The sequence below is a fragment of the Rhinopithecus bieti genome, unplaced genomic scaffold, assembly GCF_001698545.2.
Source record: "Rhinopithecus bieti isolate Rb0 unplaced genomic scaffold, ASM169854v2 scaffold_41644, whole genome shotgun sequence".
Classification (NCBI taxonomy): Eukaryota; Metazoa; Chordata; class Mammalia; order Primates; family Cercopithecidae; genus Rhinopithecus; species Rhinopithecus bieti.
Window position 1 is genome coordinate 1,346,946 of NW_016817838.1, and position 19,090 is coordinate 1,366,035.

At 52.6% G+C, this 19,090-nt stretch overlaps 1 protein-coding gene across 2 annotated transcripts in view; it reads left to right on the plus strand.

Moving 5' to 3' along the window:
* The window catches only part of MAN1C1 (mannosidase alpha class 1C member 1), a 183,031-nt gene extending 167,750 nt beyond the window's left edge, over positions 1-15,281 (plus strand). Inside the window, exons 9-12 of one of the 2 annotated variants that reach the window (XM_017856140.1) lie at positions 3,818-4,037; positions 6,663-6,835; positions 11,880-11,995; positions 13,011-15,281. In XM_017856140.1, coding sequence (XP_017711629.1) covers positions 3,818-4,037; positions 6,663-6,835; positions 11,880-11,995; positions 13,011-13,137 — 636 coding nt within the window. In that variant the 3' untranslated portion in view covers positions 13,138-15,281. The other variant, XM_017856141.1, reaches the window with a different exon arrangement.
* Positions 15,282-19,090: the final 3,809 nt, after the last annotated feature.

Genomic DNA, 19,090 nt, shown 5'->3' on the forward strand with positions numbered 1-19,090 from the left:
AAAAAAAAAAAAAAAAAAAAAAATTCCTTCCACAATTCTGTTGTGCACCTGGGGTCAGAAAAGCACCAGGTTAGACCAGTGTCCAGCTGGGGTGGGCCTGGCAAGGTCAGACAGTTCAGACTGGGCACACCTCTGAGTGTCACGGCAGGAGACAAGAAGAGGGAGAGCTTTGGTCACTTTGGCCTCCTCCGGGCCAGTGCTCTAAGTACCTCATCTTCTTTAGCCCCCATCTTACAGATGATGAAACTGAGGGTCAGAAAGGCCCAAGGTCCATATAGCAGCAGGTGTCAGAGCGAGGACACAAATACGGGTCCAACTCCAGATCCAGTGGACTGGCCTCTGCTTACCAGCGGCCAAGTCACAGAGGGGCCTGGCTTGCCTGAAACCCCTCCCACGAGTGCTCAGATGGGGCTCCTGCAGGCGGCAAAGGAAGCAACAGCCAGTGCCAGGCACGGAGCCAGGCTTCGAATATCCTCTCCTTTAATCCTCACAACCGATCCAGGAATCATTATTCCCATTTTATAGATGAGCAAAGTGAGTCTTCAGTAAAGTGAAATAACTTGCCCACAGTCATCTAGCTCCTAAATCGCAGAGCTGAGATGCAAACCCAGGCCTCTCGCCACTCTGGGCTCACTGCCTATGGGTTAGCCATGCTCTGCAAGGAACAGTACAAATATTTTTGTTAATACTTTAAATAAACCCTGGTCTTGCACCCCAGTTAGCTCCTTGCACCTCTGCTTGCTGTGATTTAAACCTTTTACCAGTCGTCTGCCAGCCTGCGCTGTCTTGTGTTTTGTTTTAAAAAGCCTTGTTTTTTAATCTTTGCATCTGCGTGTCTCAGTTGTGTCTTCAAAGAGGCACTGGTTTATAATTTCCTCTTGACCGCAATTACTTAGCTTGGGGCCAACCCGCAGTGGAAATAACCTGTGGGAGGCGGTCTGGAAGGTGCAGATGCCAGCTCTGGTGTGTGGCATCCTGAGGTCTCCCTCAGATATCTGTGTTCTCTCCAAAGTGTTGACAACTGGTGACTCTGACCCAGGTTTCTGAGCCCTGACACTCCTCCCTTGCGCCACACGCTTAGTGACGCCGAGCAGCTGCCGGGCCTGTGGCTCTGCTCGGGAGCCAGGCCGGGCCCAGAGCAGACCCCCGCCTGCAGCCCGGCTGCTCTGCAGGTGTCCTCAGCACTTCCCCATGTGGAGCAGGTGCCCTGGCATGTCACATTGTCAGCGCTTCTCTATCTGCCACTCAGTGTGGGTCCTGCAGCCAGCCCACCAGCCCTGGGCCCTGACAGTAGAGAAAAAAGGAAAAAACAGACCCAGGAGTGAGCAAATGTTCCTTGAGCATCTCCTGTGTGTCGGGCACTGGCTGGAGGCTGCTGGTGGTGGCTTCTGCTGTCACACGGTACTCCGAGTCTGAGAGAGGGACAGATATACAACAGAAACATACGCCAAGTAGGAATGGCACCATGTAGAAGGGTGACGGGCCCATAGTAATGGCAGTGGCAGTGCTGGTTTAAATTGCAGCATTCTCTCCAAGGAAGTGACATTCTGGAGGAAGTGGAGTTAGCAGAGTCAGGGCTGGAGCATGCAGGGAGGAGGCCCAGCACCAGCCAAGCCCCGAAGCAGGAAGAAAAATGCAGCCTTCAAGAATGTCACCTTTGCAAAGAGACTTTCCCAGACCTCACTCTGCAAAGTACAGCACTGCCCCCACCCCAGCTTTTGTTTTGTTTTGGTTTTGTTTTGTTTTGAGACAGAGTCTCACTCTGTTTCCCAGGATGGAGTGCAGTTAGTAGAGATAGGTTTTTGCCATGTTGCCCAGGCTGGTTTCAAGCTACTGGGCTCAAGTGATCCATCTACCTCAGCCTCCCAAAGTGTTGGGATTACAGGCATAAGCCACTGTGTCCAGCCCCTCTCCGCCTCCCCCTGCATTTTTTAATCTTACCCTCACTTTGTTTTATTCAAAATGCTGATCACAAATTGTACCTCTGGGCCAGTTGTGGTGACTCACACCTGTAATCCCAACACTTTGGGAGGCCTAGGTGGGTGGATCCCCTGAGGTCAGGAGTTCAAGACCAGCCTGGCAACATAGTGAAACCCTGTCTTTACTAAAAATACAAAAAATCGCTGGGGGTGGTGGCACATGCCTATAATCCCAGCTAACACTTGGGAGGCTGAGGCACGAGAATGGTTTGAACCTGGGAGGTGGAGGTTGCAGTGAGCCAAAATGGTGCCACTGCACTTCAGCCTGGGTGACAGTCTAAGACAGTGTTTCAAAACAAAACAAATTGCACCTCTCGTGTACATTTGGTTTTGTTGGGAATTCCCTGCACTAATGGGTGAACTCCCTGAGGCAGAGTCCAGGCTCCTCTCCAGCACACCTGTAGCCCCAGTACCTAGCACAGCACTGACACCAAGGAAATATTACATGGCTCCTGAAATATTGGAAGCCAGGAGGGTACATGAGTGAAAAGATTCCAGTGTGGGTGAGGTAGGGTGTGAGAAGGGAGGGGCAGGAGACAGACTGGAGAGGAATCATAGGGGCCAGTAATTACTGGGGACTCGCTCTGTGCTGGGAAATAGGCCAAGCCCTGCAGGCGTATCTCATTTAATTCTCACAACCCTTTGAGGCAGTTAATGCTCTTATCCCCAGTTTACACGTTAGGAAACTGAGGCACAGAGAGAACATACAACCTGCCCAGTGTCACACAGCGTGGAACTGGTGGAGATGGGATTTGAACCTGACGAGTCTGTGCCCCAGAGCCATGTCCATAGTATCAGGTCCACCCTCGGAGTCCAGATCGTGGAGTCTTGGCGGCCTCTCTGGTCTTTTCACATAAGGGCACTTGGAAACCACTACAGGTTCTAAGCAGGCAAATGATATGATCCGGTGTGTTAATTGCAGAGTACAGAGACCCCCTGGAGAGTAGATTGGAGGGGTGAGAGTGGAGGCAGAGGCCTGGCAAGGGCCCCAGAGGACCCCAGCCATGGGCCAGGCCCCACCAGCCCATGGAGTCTGGCCTCAAGGCTGTGTGAGCAGCTTCCTTCCTCCCCTGGGTCCCCAGGGCTCCTGGGACTGACAGCAGTGTGACCCCCTCATGTCCCCGACATCCCAGAGTCTTTACAACAGCATCACCTCCCTTCCCACCAAAAGGTGTGGCCATCGGGTAGAGGAAGAAGCAGAGCTCTGGACAATGTGGGATCTTGTTTCTAGGCTGGTGTGGCTGCATGGCCTGGGACAAGCTGCCCCTCCCATTTGTCTGTGTAGGGCGCCACAGCCCAGGTGCCTGGCTTGCTGTAGGCATTAAATGAGGAAACGTGTGACAAAATACCATAGAGAGCAGCTCTTAATTTTCTGCAGGTTCTTTTTGAGAAACTGAGAAGAATAGATGGACACTCTTCCCATAAAGATGCACATCCACTAAAAAGCGTTGGGTGCAGTTTTAAGGGCCTGGACCCCTGAAGCCTGTCCACAGGCCAGCTGGGTTTCTGGTTAAGATCAAACAGAGGACGTAATGGAGGAGGAGGATCACCTTAAAATATTTTTTAATGTTTTTTAAAACGTGGAAGATTGTAAAGACTAAGAGACTTGCCCTGGGGAGCTGCCGTGTGTCTGAGCCTCCCAGTGAATAGCAGCCCCTCCTGTGCCCTGGCAGGCATCTTGACCAGCAGAAATCAGTGGGCCTCCTTTACCTGGGATGGAGGGCTTGGCAGAGCTGCCCTTGCTACTGTCTCCAAAATGTTTATTTTCCATCCTTTCCCCCTCTTCTCTGTGCCCTCCCATGCCCCTTCTCCCTGCCCAATCCCCACCTTGCTCCCAGGCGATAGAGACCTACTTGCTGAATGTCTCTCCCGGGGGGCTGACCTACATCGCCGAGTGGCGAGGGGGGATTCTGGACCACAAGATGGGGCACCTGGCCTGTTTCTCCGGGGGCATGATCGCCCTTGGCGCCGAGGATGCCAAGGAAGAAAAGAGGGTCCACTACCGAGAGCTCGCAGCCCAGATCACCAAGACGTGCCACGAGTCATACGCCCGCTCAGGTAACCCTGCAAGGGGAAGGGGCAGCAGGAGAGACTGAGGCTAGACACCAGGAAGAACCGGAAAGACCAGCAGCAGTGAGTGAAGGGAGCACATGGCCTTAGGGAAGCCTCCCGCTGGAACTTAGGTAGAATTTGAGAGATGTGCTGTCCAGGCTCTGAGACTGTACCCTGAATGAAAAGGAAACTAGTACAGACGCAGGAAGTACTTTGCGTGTACCCGACGCAGGAAGTACTTTGCGTGTACCCGACGCAGGAAGTACTTTGCGCCTACCCGACGCAGGAAGTACTTTGCGTGTACCCGATGCTCTTCCGCCCTTGACACATCATCACTGAACCTCACCACACAGGTGAGGAAACAGGCTCAGAAATTACTTGGCCAAGGTTCCTTGAGAGGGGCACGGAATAAAGGATCCTCCAGCTCTGGAGGCAGAAACAGCAGCTTCCTGAGCCCAGCACATGTCCCACCCTGAGTCCCATGCCTTTGAATGTGCTTCTGCCTTTCCCCCAGCACCCTCCTTAGAGGGGGTCTCACTGCCTCCTGCTCCCACCTGTTTAGTCGCCCTCTTTGACCCGTGACCACCGGAAAGCCTGAGAGCTGGGTCCTCCCCACCCACCACTCACCAGTGAATTGTCAGATGCTAGAGTCAGAGGTCGCATTTGAGAGCCTGAGCCTGGCTCCTCATTTTACACAGAGAAGCAGAGTCAGCCCAGAGGGGGAAGTAACTTAGCCAAAGTCACACTACACATAAGGAATTGATCCTGGGCTGGAACCCAGGCCTTCTGATGCCTGGTTCCACCCCGTGTGCAGACTGCACTCCTCAGAAAAATCCCCAGCCCCCATGTGGTCCCAGGAGACGCCCGCTGCTCCAAGTGGTAATCCCAGTGTTGGCTGGAGGGGATGAGCCAAGATTTGCAGTAAAAATTCCAGGCTCGAGTGCCGCTCTGCCACTGCCAGCTGGGCAGCCTCTGTTTTCTTATCTGTTCGATGGGAATAATGACACAGGTTTCAGAGTGAGGCACAGGGTCCCATGAGAAAGTACTTTGGCAGCCGCCTTCTGCCAACAGCACTGCAGCCACTTGCTGATGGTCCACTGTGATGTGTCTGTGCCCGCCCCAGCTGAATGGGGTCTCCTGGAGCTGTTTCCAGGAAGTCAGAGATTCGCAATGGGTCTTTAAAACTGGTCGTCCATTCTCTTCAAAGAGCTCACTCTGCCAGGGCCATAAACAAATAACAAATCTCAGGAATAATAAAAAGCTCGCTATTTGTCTGAGACAATCAGCCCAGACCATAAAAGACAGCCGCTTAACAGAGCATATTGTTCCAGCCAGCCTCGGCTTGTCCCGTGGACGCCTGCAGCAGTGGCTCCTGCCTTCACCCCACTAGCGACTTGGCAAAACGACTGTTTTCTGATGGCCAGAAGCTGCTACGCCATTTGAAAAGATTCGAGAGGCTAGGGTCTAGCTAATTCCTCTTCGCTGAAGCCCTCCGTGGAAGAGTGGAAGTCCTGCAAACCTGTAGCCCCTGCCTCTAGAGTCAAAGCAACCCAGGGCCTCTCAGGGTTTTGAACCCTGGTGGGAGGGAAGAGGGTTCACATTAGGAATGGAGCTGGGGACTCGGGTGACCTGGACAGGAGGGAGAGGCATTAAAGGTTGAAGGATCTGGCCCTCATACCCTACATGTTGGGCCTATGAGGGTCAGACCCAGGAGGGAAAGAGCACCACCCTAGGAGAGGCATCAGACACATCCAGGGTCAAGTCCCAGCTCAGCCACAACTCGCTGTGTTACCTTGGGCAAATTACTTAGCCTCTCTGATCCTCAGTTTCCGCCTGCGTGAGAGGGATAGTAGCAATTACCTTACTAAAGAACCATGTTTTAAGAATTGAAATAGTGTATTAAAGCACCCAGCACAGCCTTTGAAATCATAAGCGGTGACTGCAGAGGTGGTTACAATTATGGCCATACAACAAGAATGACAGCACATTGCCCCAAAACAAAACAGTGACAATAACAGAACCCAGGCTTCCTCGGGCTTTCCTTCCTCAGCTCCCTTTGTGGAAGTAGGTGCATTCCTGGGCAATCTTCCCTCCATCTCCACCTCAGCTGTTCCCAAACTCTAGAAGTTCTGGGAGGTGTTAAAAGCAGTTTTCTAAGAGAAAGGGTCCCGTGGAGATGCCTCATTGCATATTAACATATTAAAGGATCTGATAAATCCTGCAGATGGGAGACTCACTTTGTTTAACCCTCGGTTCCCCAGATGTGTTGAAACCCGAAACCCTCTTGGCTGAGGTCTGGCTAACCTCTTGCAGAGGTATTGCCTCCAAGTACACAGTCGTGGAACCCCGCCCAAACCTTCACCTACCCAGACTGCTGAGTAGCTCATTTGGACCAAAGCTGCTCACATTTCGAGTCCCCGAGGGTCTTGTTTTATCCAGTCCAGGCCAAGAGGGAAGCTGGGCATGTGCCCGGTGCAGCCTTACGCAGCAGTCCAGGCAGGGGCGCCTCACACCCACACACCCCTGACATCACCCTGGCCGCGGGCTCGAGGCAACTGACATCCCTCCTGGATCCCGAAAAGCAGGAGGTGGGAGGACTGACCTGGGCCCTCTGCTTGGCTGTTTCCCCAGACACCAAACTCGGGCCCGAGGCCTTCTGGTTTAACTCCGGCAGAGAGGCCGTGGCCACCCAGCTGAGCGAGAGCTACTACATCCTCCGGCCAGAGGTGGTGGAGAGCTACATGTACCTGTGGCGACAGACCCACAACCCCATCTACAGGGAGTGGGGCTGGGAGGTGGTGCTGGTGAGTGGGCCCCAGGGATGGGCAGCCAGGTGCCAGATGCCCCCTGAGAATTCACAGACAGGCTGGGTGCTAGGTGCCCTGGCTTGGGCACGGAGTGGAAGTCCAAGCCACATTGACCTCTGGCCACAGTTCAGAGTGCAAAGGGTCAAGGTGATGGTTACAGAGCCAAGAGTTCCCAGCCAGGCAAAGTTGTCCTGAGACAGGACAGGGCAGACGTGAAGAGGGTTCTGAGTGCCCATGGCCTTGAGACCTGGGACCAGGCCTCAGTAAACTTAGAGGGTCAGAGGCTAGGCAGCTGCCTAGAGCACCACGCGGCCACCACTGTCCCAACAGATGCTTTCTGGATCCCAAAGCTGGGCAGCTCGCCTCCGCCTCCCTCCTCTTCCCACAGGCAGCCCAGCCCCAGGGAGCCCCCACCCTAGTCTCTACTGGCCCTCGAGGCCTACCCTGCCCTCAGCCCCCAGCCCCACACCTAGGTGGAAATTTAATGGCTGTCTTGGGGGAGGTGTCAAAGGCAGGTGTGGGGATTCCAGAAGGTTCCCTGGTGGATGCTGAGCCTTCTCTGCCCCTATCTCCCCAACCACCCCCATGCCCACTCCGAGCATTGCACTCAGACGGGGTCAGGGGCATGCTCAGGTTCACTGGCCCTGTTAAGTCCACCTGCTTCCCCAGGACCATTGCTCTTGGCCTTCAAGCATCTTGTACTCCTATGTCCAGTCCACAGACCCCTCAGTGGGTAGAAATTGTATTTATCAGCCTATAGGCAACATGGTGAAACCCCATCTATACCAAAAAATACAAAAATTAGCCAGGCATGGTGATGCACGCCTATAGTCTCAGCTACTTGAGGGGCTGAGGCAAGAGGATTGTTCGAACCCCAGAGGTTGAAGCTGCAGAGTGAGCTATGATCGCCCTACTGCCCTCCAGCCTGGGTGACAAAATGAGATCTTGTCTCAAAAAAAAAAAAANGTACCCTGAATGAAAAGGAAACTAGTACAGACGCAGGAAGTACTTTGCGTGTACCCGACGCAGGAAGTACTTTGCGTGTACCCGACGCAGGAAGTACTTTGCGCCTACCCGACGCAGGAAGTACTTTGCGTGTACCCGATGCTCTTCCGCCCTTGACACATCATCACTGAACCTCACCACACAGGTGAGGAAACAGGCTCAGAAATTACTTGGCCAAGGTTCCTTGAGAGGGGCACGGAATAAAGGATCCTCCAGCTCTGGAGGCAGAAACAGCAGCTTCCTGAGCCCAGCACATGTCCCACCCTGAGTCCCATGCCTTTGAATGTGCTTCTGCCTTTCCCCAGCACCCTCCTTAGAGGGGTCTCACTGCCTCCTGCTCCCACCTGTTTAGTCGCCCTCTTTGACCCGTGACCACCGGAAAGCCTGAGAGCTGGGTCCTCCCCACCCACCACTCACCAGTGAATTGTCAGATGCTAGAGTCAGAGGTCGCATTTGAGAGCCTGAGCCTGGCTCCTCATTTTACACAGAGAAGCAGAGTCAGCCCAGAGGGGAAGTAACTTAGCCAAAGTCACACTACACATAAGGAATTGATCCTGGGCTGGAACCCAGGCCTTCTGATGCCTGGTTCCACCCCGTGTGCAGACTGCACTCCTCAGAAAATCCCCAGCCCCATGTGGTCCCAGGAGACGCCCGCTGCTCCAAGTGGTAATCCCAGTGTTGGCTGGAGGGGATGAGCCAAGATTTGCAGTAAAATTCCAGGCTCGAGTGCCGCTCTGCCACTGCCAGCTGGGCAGCCTCTGTTTTCTTATCTGTTCGATGGGAATAATGACACAGGTTTCAGAGTGAGGCACAGGGTCCCATGAGAAAGTACTTTGGCAGCCGCCTTCTGCCAACAGCACTGCAGCCACTTGCTGATGGTCCACTGTGATGTGTCTGTGCCCGCCCCAGCTGAATGGGGTCTCCTGGAGCTGTTTCCAGGAAGTCAGAGATTCGCAATGGGTCTTTAAAACTGGTCGTCCATTCTCTTCAAAGAGCTCACTCTGCCAGGGCCATAAACAAATAACAAATCTCAGGAATAATAAAAGCTCGCTATTTGTCTGAGACAATCAGCCCAGACCATAAAAGACAGCCGCTTAACAGAGCATATTGTTCCAGCCAGCCTCGGCTTGTCCCGTGGACGCCTGCAGCAGTGGCTCCTGCCTTCACCCCACTAGCGACTTGGCAAAACGACTGTTTTCTGATGGCCAGAAGCTGCTACGCCATTTGAAAAGATTCGAGAGGCTAGGGTCTAGCTAATTCCTCTTCGCTGAAGCCCTCCGTGGAAGAGTGGAAGTCCTGCAAACCTGTAGCCCCTGCCTCTAGAGTCAAAGCAACCCAGGGCCTCTCAGGGTTTTGAACCCTGGTGGGAGGGAAGAGGGTTCACATTAGGAATGGAGCTGGGGACTCGGGTGACCTGGACAGGAGGGAGAGGCATTAAAGGTTGAAGGATCTGGCCCTCATACCCTACATGTTGGGCCTATGAGGGTCAGACCCAGGAGGGAAAGAGCACCACCCTAGGAGAGGCATCAGACACATCCAGGGTCAAGTCCCAGCTCAGCCACAACTCGCTGTGTTACCTTGGGCAAATTACTTAGCCTCTCTGATCCTCAGTTTCCGCCTGCGTGAGAGGGATAGTAGCAATTACCTTACTAAAGAACCATGTTTTAAGAATTGAAATAGTGTATTAAAGCACCCAGCACAGCCTTTGAAATCATAAGCGGTGACTGCAGAGGTGGTTACAATTATGGCCATACAACAAGAATGACAGCACATTGCCCCAAAACAAAACAGTGACAATAACAGAACCCAGGCTTCCTCGGGCTTTCCTTCCTCAGCTCCCTTTGTGGAAGTAGGTGCATTCCTGGGCAATCTTCCCTCCATCTCCACCTCAGCTGTTCCCAAACTCTAGAAGTTCTGGGAGGTGTTAAAAGCAGTTTTCTAAGAGAAAGGGTCCCGTGGAGATGCCTCATTGCATATTAACATATTAAAGGATCTGATAAATCCTGCAGATGGGAGACTCACTTTGTTTAACCCTCGGTTCCCCAGATGTGTTGAAACCCGAAACCCTCTTGGCTGAGGTCTGGCTAACCTCTTGCAGAGGTATTGCCTCCAAGTACACAGTCGTGGAACCCCGCCCAAACCTTCACCTACCCAGACTGCTGAGTAGCTCATTTGGACCAAAGCTGCTCACATTTCGAGTCCCCGAGGGTCTTGTTTTATCCAGTCCAGGCCAAGAGGGAAGCTGGGCATGTGCCCGGTGCAGCCTTACGCAGCAGTCCAGGCAGGGGCGCCTCACACCCACACACCCCTGACATCACCCTGGCCGCGGGCTCGAGGCAACTGACATCCCTCCTGGATCCCGAAAAGCAGGAGGTGGGAGGACTGACCTGGGCCCTCTGCTTGGCTGTTTCCCCAGACACCAAACTCGGGCCCGAGGCCTTCTGGTTTAACTCCGGCAGAGAGGCCGTGGCCACCCAGCTGAGCGAGAGCTACTACATCCTCCGGCCAGAGGTGGTGGAGAGCTACATGTACCTGTGGCGACAGACCCACAACCCCATCTACAGGGAGTGGGGCTGGGAGGTGGTGCTGGTGAGTGGGCCCCAGGGATGGGCAGCCAGGTGCCAGATGCCCCTGAGAATTCACAGACAGGCTGGGTGCTAGGTGCCCTGGCTTGGGCACGGAGTGGAAGTCCAAGCCACATTGACCTCTGGCCACAGTTCAGAGTGCAAAGGGTCAAGGTGATGGTTACAGAGCCAAGAGTTCCCAGCCAGGCAAAGTTGTCCTGAGACAGGACAGGGCAGACGTGAAGAGGGTTCTGAGTGCCCATGGCCTTGAGACCTGGGACCAGGCCTCAGTAAACTTAGAGGGTCAGAGGCTAGGCAGCTGCCTAGAGCACCACGCGGCCACCACTGTCCCAACAGATGCTTTCTGGATCCCAAAGCTGGGCAGCTCGCCTCCGCCTCCCTCCTCTTCCCACAGGCAGCCCAGCCCCAGGGAGCCCCACCCTAGTCTCTACTGGCCCTCGAGGCCTACCCTGCCCTCAGCCCCAGCCCCACACCTAGGTGGAAATTTAATGGCTGTCTTGGGGAGGTGTCAAAGGCAGGTGTGGGGATTCCAGAAGGTTCCCTGGTGGATGCTGAGCCTTCTCTGCCCCTATCTCCCCAACCACCCCATGCCCACTCCGAGCATTGCACTCAGACGGGGTCAGGGGCATGCTCAGGTTCACTGGCCCTGTTAAGTCCACCTGCTTCCCCAGGACCATTGCTCTTGGCCTTCAAGCATCTTGTACTCCTATGTCCAGTCCACAGACCCCTCAGTGGGTAGAAATTGTATTTATCAGCCTATAGGCAACATGGTGAAACCCCATCTATACCAAAAAATACAAAATTAGCCAGGCATGGTGATGCACGCCTATAGTCTCAGCTACTTGAGGGGCTGAGGCAAGAGGATTGTTCGAACCCCAGAGGTTGAAGCTGCAGAGTGAGCTATGATCGCCCTACTGCCCTCCAGCCTGGGTGACAAAATGAGATCTTGTCTCAAAAAAAAAAAAAATGCATTTATATAGAAAGATGAATGGCTTGGCCCACTTGCCTCCAGCCCAGGGGCCGTCTCTCCTGAGAATCCCTGGGGTGCCAAGTCCATCCCCAGATCCCAGCCCATGACCATCAACCAGTGGCCTCTCTTCACCTCTGCTTACCACTATGGGTGAATCTGTGAGACCAGCCTAGTCCCCTGAAACACGAAGAGAAGCTTCCTCTAAGTTCAAACCAGGTGAAGAGCTCAGGACAGGCAGCCCGTCGGGCCAGAGCTCTCAGGTGTGGGTTGAGGGAGTGTGGTCCCTCCAGCCTGGGGACAGGTGGCTAAACCCTGAAAGAATAATTTGATCTTCTGTTCCCACAAATGCCAGGAGTCCCCAACCAAGGGGTTGGGGTGCTGTCTGCTTTCTAGCTCCAGCCTGCCAGGCATGAACAAGTCTTGAGGGACCTTTCCTGTCCCGTGTTAAGGCTGTTTTCCTCCTCCTCTTCCCCTTCCTCAGGCCTTGGAGAAATACTGTCGGACAGAAGCCGGTTTCTCCGGGATCCAAGACGTGTACAGTAGCACTCCCAGCCACGACAACAAGCAGCAGAGCTTCTTTCTCGCGGAGACACTAAAGTGAGCAGCGTGGGCTTTTCCTAGGGATGGACAGGTGGGCGGTTGGGGGCGGGGATCTGCAGTCCCTCCCTTCCACAGTCATGTTCTGTAGTCACAGGACAGGAGCCCAAGAGGGGTGAAGGGCTTGGGATCCAGAGGGCTGCACCCCAGGGGTGAGCCTTGGGCCAGGCCGTTTTCTTGGAGAGTGGGACTAGGCTAGAATCCAAGTTCCCTAGGGATGCACCGTGTGATACCGCAGGTTCCTTCAGTTTCCCACCTATCTCCGCACGTTCCTTCAGTTTCCCACCTATCTCCGCACGTTCCTTCAGTTTCCCACCTATCTCTGCAGCTTGCTTCCATTCTGGGAACTCGAGTGTAAAATGGGATAGGATTAACGAGGATGATGTCAGTGCTGGTTGCTGGCATTAACTTTCCCTCCTGTGGCCTCTGCAGTGTGGGTGCTGTGCCCCCCTCAATTTCTTGCCATGGAAGTTGGCCACCCCACTTCCTCGCTGTTCCCCAAAGCAAGCCCCTTGTGCTTTAACCCTTTAGGGTGGGTCAGAATGATCAGTTCATTCCAGTGGGGAAAAAACCCACAACCTGGAAGCTGGAGTTCTAGAGTCACAACCCCGTTTGTCTTAGTGCCCTAATGTGTACTCTGAATGTAGAGTCTCTGCGGGCAGCAGTGGGGCACATGAAAGCCGACTGGACTGGAGCAGCCCTCAGGCACCCTGCAGAGGAGATCTGGGCCATAAGGGCTCACATACAGGGCCGGGCAGGTGAAGCCGGCTGATGGCAGAGCCAGGGTAAACTAAGTCCTTCTGACCTCAAAGCTCAAGGCTTTTCTCTGCTTTTCACAGCCTCCTTCCCCAGGACTAGCAACCCCACGCTGCCGCCCACAGTTTTGAGGTTTCAGGCTTCCTGACCTTGGTCACAGGCCCATCACGAAGGCCCTGAGACTTGTTCCCCGGCCCACCCTTCTTCCCCAGGCCACTGACAGACTGTGTCTTGCTTCCCTGCCCTGCCTGGGGCACAGGTATCTCTATCTTCTGTTCTCTGAAGATGACTTGCTCTCCCTGGAAGACTGGGTGTTCAACACCGAGGCCCACCCGCTCCCTGTGAACCACTCAGACAGCTCCGGCCGGGCCTGGGGCAGACACTGACCTTATCCCCCGCCGCCGCCCTGGGGCCACTGCAGGGATGCCTTGCCTTTTCAGGATTTGGGACTGTTTTCAAAGGGACTGGGAACAAAGGCCCCATCTCGGGCAGACCCCCAGCAGATGTGTCAGACAAGCAACTTCTTTTCCTCTGTGAGGAGACAAGACTTGGAGACGCAGCAATGTAAGGCCAGGGCCATGGCCACACTGGCTCACACATTCCTTTCTAAGGAGAATTTCTATGAAGCCCTCTCACTTGCCATTCCAGGGCCAAAGGACCGGAGGTTTGCAATCTGCCCCATGTATTTGATTTGCTTCCTTTTGGTTTCTCGGTTTTTGTTTTTGCTTGATTTTGTCTTTTCTCTATGGTTTAGTTTTATCACAATTATACATACAATTTTCAGAATTATGCGCTTTCTAAAATGATGTCATCCTGATAAACAAAACCCAGTGTTTGCACACATACAAAATCTTGACCCTGTTATCTATATTTAAATGCTTTTTGCCCAACACTGACCCTGCATTTGACTATGTGTCATTTACCTTATAATTTGAGGAGGGGTTTCCCTTTGATTGGGCCTCAGTGTTACAAATCACTAGTGCTCTTTTCATTATTATTGTAATGGAAAAATCTGTGAACTAGAATAAAAGAGTTTATTGAATAAGAAATATGATTGGGCTTATTGCACATCAGTGACTCCTAGAAAAACCATTGCAATGTTACCATCAGAAAGAATAATCAGCCAGCAGTTGATTTAAGGTATAATTTAGTAAATGATTCCAACTTCTATTACCTCCCCTGAAATCAGTCCTGATATATTCAAGAAGTGTGGGGCCAGCCCTTCAGATGCTGTTGTTTATTTACACTCAGGTTGAGATTGGGAAGAGGCCCAGGGAGGAGCAGCAACTTGCCTGAGGTCACACAGCCCAAAAAAGGCAGAGGAGAGTCTCGCCCCTGCCGTCTCCTGGCCACCCCAGTTGAGTGTCTGTTCCATCATTCAGCAGATGCTTAGTGAGTGCCTGCAACGGACCAGACACCGGGCTAGAGGCCAGGGACACCGCTGGGAGTGAGACAGTCATAAGCCCTGCAGTCTAGGGGTCAAGAGGGGAGACGGCGATGGTAAGGGAAACTGACAAGCAAGTGAAGTGACCGCAGGTCATAGGAAATGCTACAAAGGAGACAGATGGACAGCTGAGGACCTACCCTACGGGGTCAGGCAGGGCCTCTCTGGGCAGGTGACCTTCAAGCCAAGACCCAGAAGATACAAAGGAACAGCAGAAAGACTATCTGGCAGAAGAACAAACCTCCCATAACCCAGCCCCCTTTCCCACCCTCTCCGATGCCCTCCCTGGGAGGGGCCCTGAAACACTGTGGCTGTTGTGCAGAGCAGAGTTCAGGTCCTAACACTGAAGTGACAGCGCTTCCTCCCCTGACACTTTTTTTGCTTGTTTGTTTTTGTTTTGAGACCCAGAGTCTCATTCTGTTGCCTAGGCTAGAGTGCAGTGGTGCGATCTTGGCTCACTGCCACCTCCACCTCCTGGGTTCAAGCAATTCTCCTGCCTCAGCTTCCCCAGTAGCAGGGATTACAGGTATGCGTCACCACACCTGGCTAATTTTTTGTATTTTTAGTAGAGACGAGGTTTTGCCATGTTGCCTAGGCTGGTCTTGAACCCCTGAGCTCAGGTGATCCACCCACCTCAGCCTCAGGCATGAGCCACCACACCCAGCCCTTTCCTGGCACATTTGCAGCTTATCAACACAATGGAAGTCATTGTGTCAATGGAGAATTTTGAGCCCTTCCCTGGGCTCAGCTGCTTACTCTGTTCATAAGCTTTAGTAGCTCCTGCCTGGGGCTCTGAGCCAGGCGACCTAGCTTTAAATCCCTGCTGTGTGAACTTAGGCAGGTACCTCCTCTCTCTGGGCTCTCTTCCATCAAGCAGACAGAAAACCTCAACCCCACAAGGTTGCTGTGAGAAGTGGGAAGCTGCTGGTACCCTGGGCACAGGAAGTGCTTGTTCCTGGTTCTGGAGACTCAGGACATTCCCAGAATCTCCTTAAGCAGAGCCGCTGGGGAGTAGCTCCTATGGCAAGTCACCATGCTCTTGACAGGCAGCATGAGAGCGTGACTCCCATGACCCACCTGTGCTCACTTAAAAAAAAGCAGGCCGGGCGCGGTGGCTCAAGCCTGTAATCCCAGCACTTTGGGAGGCTGAGACGGGCGGATCACGAGGTCAGGAGATCAAGACCATCCTGGCTAACACGGTGAAACCCCGTCTCTACTAAAATACAAAAAACTAGCCGGGCGAGGTGGCGGGCGCCTGTAGTCCCAGCTACTTGGGAGGCTGAGACAGGAGAATGGCGGGAACCCGGGAGGCGGAGCTTGCAGTGAGCTGAGATCCGGCCACTGCACTCCAGCCTGGGCAACAGAGCAAGACTCCGTCTCAAAAAAAAAAAAAAAAAAAGCAAACCAGGAAAACTGACTATACAAACATTGTAGAACGATTAGAAAATAGAAGCAGAAAGAAGACGCATTGGCCATCCCACTCTCTGGGGTGAATACTGTTATATTTCCTTCTAGGCCTTTTTCTATGAATATATAGAATATATATTTTGCCAACGTGGTATCCTACTATGCACACTGTTTTCTTATAATCTGCTTTTGCACTTAACTATATATTGTGAACCTCTTTCCATGTCAACAAATACACGTTTATCTCATCGCTGTGCGTGCTTGTGGAGTATTCCATTGTGTACTGTAGCCTACTTTGCTGATCTAAGCCCCTGTTGCCAGGCATTTGGGTTTGTGTCCATCTGGGATTTTAGTTACAAATCACAGAAACCAATTCTGTCAACTTAAGCACAGAAAGGGATTTACTGAAATGTCATGGGGTGGCTTATGGAATCTTAGGAAGGAGTAAGCAGCCAAACCTCAATAAGGACTAGAAAGGACTTGGGCAGGGGCGCTTCAAGAACCAGGGAAGCCTCTCTAGGCACCGCCATCAGGAGGGCTGAATCCAAATGTTTCCGGATCCTACTGTGGCTCCTTTCCATGTGGCCTGGCCTGGGTCACATGCCCGCCCCTAGCCAAGGGCAGGGCCAGGCATCTTGACTTGGCAGACCCCCTGAGACTGTGCAATGGGTGATGGGCTGTTCCCTAGAGGAAAACATGAGATTCATCACCAAAATAAGGGACCTGCAGGCTGCAAAGGCAAAAACAGCAGGACTGTTGACAGTTTGCTTTGATTTCTTCAGTATTATACAGAGAGTTATGAAGAGCATACTTAACCATCCTCCTTTTCACTTTTGTCCAATTATGTGCTCAGAATAACTTCTAGAATGTCTCTGTCTCAAAGCCACTTTGCAGTTCCCCAAGCCCCAGGCTCCCCCGCCAGGCCCATGTGGCTGTCTCCCTCTTCTCTCCTGTCCTCTGCTGTATTGCTGGGAGGAAATTGTAAAAGTGAATATTTTAAAATGTATCCTCCAGGAGGGCCCTTGCAGGTGGAGAAATATCATCCTTTTGGCAACTTAACTCCATTCCATGGATAAAAATAAGTACGACTCAAGATAGGCCGAGAGGAAAGAGGAATTAAGGGATGACTCATCCTCACTGAAGGTAGGAGAGAGCTTCACAAGCCACAGAATCTGAACACCCAAACCTCTCCCTGAAGCAGCCCTCTCCTTCCCCAGCTGGGGGTCAGTGCGCAGCTGCCAGGCTCATTTTAAGCCTTGTCTGTGCCCTCACTGAGGATGGAAGTACCATTTGCACCTGCTTCCCTCATAGAAGGGCGTGATGTCGGCTCCTTCCCAGAAAGCTTCATCAACACGAGCTCCTGGCACTGAGGTCTGCAGAGCCACACGGTCCCGGGAAGGGGGAAGTGGGGGGCACAGTCCTTTTCTAGGTGCCTCCCTTTAAATGACTGGCCATTTGGTCCGACCGGCCAAAGGCATTGGGAAGAAAAGCAAAAATGGAAAATCTGATTTAAAGGCAGCATCCAAGATATGATTCTCAGTTCCATCCCCTCGGCTTTGAGGAGGTGACCCCACTGTGGTTTGAGAAAGTGCCAGAGATGAATGGGCCGGCTTCCCCCAGCATTTCCCCTGGGGGCCTGTCCTTGCAAGTATGGTCATTGGTCATGTGGCAGAGAGATGCTCGGCCCTCTGTGACTAATGCTTAATTACACCCTACTGGAGGAGGGGGTGCTGATTCTATTTTTCGTATCTGAAAATATCAGTTTGGTTTCCTATATTTGGAGCACTATTTTGTTCCTGCTCAGCCTGTTAAGTCAGAGCTTCTCAAACTTGAAAATGCACAGGAATCACCTGGGAGCTTGTTAAGATCCAGGTTCATGTTCAGTGGCTCTAGCATGGAGCCTGAGATTCTGCCTTTTTTTTTTTTTTTTTCCTGAGACAGGGTCTTATTCTGTCACCCAGACTGGAGTGCAGTGGGGCCATCACAGCTCACTGCAACCTCCGTCTCTGGGGCTCAAGCAGTCCTTCCACCTAGCCTCCCGAATAGCTGAAACTACAGGTGTGTGCCACCACATCCAGCTAATTTTTTTTTCTTGCTATGTTTCTCAAGTTGGTCTCAGACTCCTGGGCTCAAGCAATCCTTCCGCCTTAGCCTCCCAAAGTGCTAGGATGGCAGGCATGAGCCACTGTACCCAGCCAGATTCTGCTTTTCTTTAACAAGCTCCCGGGAGATGCTGATGCTGCCAGTCCTTGGACCACACTTTGAGTAGCAAGACCCCAGTTGGTGGCCACTGCCTTGGTTTCTGCCTTTTCTTTGCATTCCTGGAGCTGTAACTGCTCCAGAGTGGCGAAGAGGGGCTCAGGTGTTGGGATGGCATCTATAGATACTTTGACTGCAGAGCAACCTACCTTAAAACAGGTGTGCCTACCGCCTGTGTCAACAGCTCTCCTTTCTTCAGGACAGCCAGGATAAGACAGGAGCAGGCTGCTGGTGGCTTAAAACAGTGGCGTCCAGTAGGGTCACCCCATGTGGATCTGGAATACTTAAAATGTGGCGAGTGCAATGGAGGAACTAAACTTTTAATTTCATTTCCTTTTTTTTTTTTTTGTTGAGCAGAGTCTCGCTCTGTCGCCAGGCTGGAGTGCAGTGGTGCAATCTCGGCTTACTGCAACTTCTGCCTCCTGGGTTCAACCGATTCTCCTGCCTCAGCCTCCCGAGTAGCTGGGACTATAGGCATGCACCACCACACCCAGCTAAATTTTTTTTTTTTTTTTTTGAAACAGTCTTGCTCTGTTGCCCAGGCTGGAGCGCAGTGGCTTGATCTCGGCTCACTGCAAACCTCTGGCACCCGGGTTCAAGTGATTCTCCTGCCCAAGTAGCTGGGATTACAGGCGTGTGCCACCACGCCAGGCTAATTTTTGTATTTTTAGTAGAGACAGGGTTTCAGCATCTTGGCCAGGCTGGTCTTGAACTCCTGACCTCGTGATCCACCCGTCTTGGCCTCCCAAAGTGCTGGGATTACAAGTGTGAGCCACCGCGTCCAGACTACACCCAGCTAATTTTTGTATTTTTAGTTTCACCTTGTTGGCCAGGATGGTCTCGATCTCCTGACCTCGTAGTCCACCCACCTCAGGCTCCCAAAGTGCTGGGATTACAGGTGTGAGCCACCGCGCCTGGCTAATTTCATTTCATTTTAATTGAATGTAAAGAGTTGTGCATTGCTGCTGGCTGCTGTTTTGGACAGTGCAGAATTAGAACTCAGAAAGCAACTACGCTGCTGATGCCGCGAAGACCTCCATCACCTGCACCACTACATAAATCATCTTAGCAGAAAATACATTGTTTAGGGACTCAAGGATTCCCTTGAACATACCTGGTTATTTTTATACTCATTCCAGCCTCTGTTTTCTGCACAAGCCTCTGGGTTAGGTTTGGTTTTGTGTTTTCTTACGGTCTGCAGCAGGGAATGCAGTGGGTGGGCTGAAGGC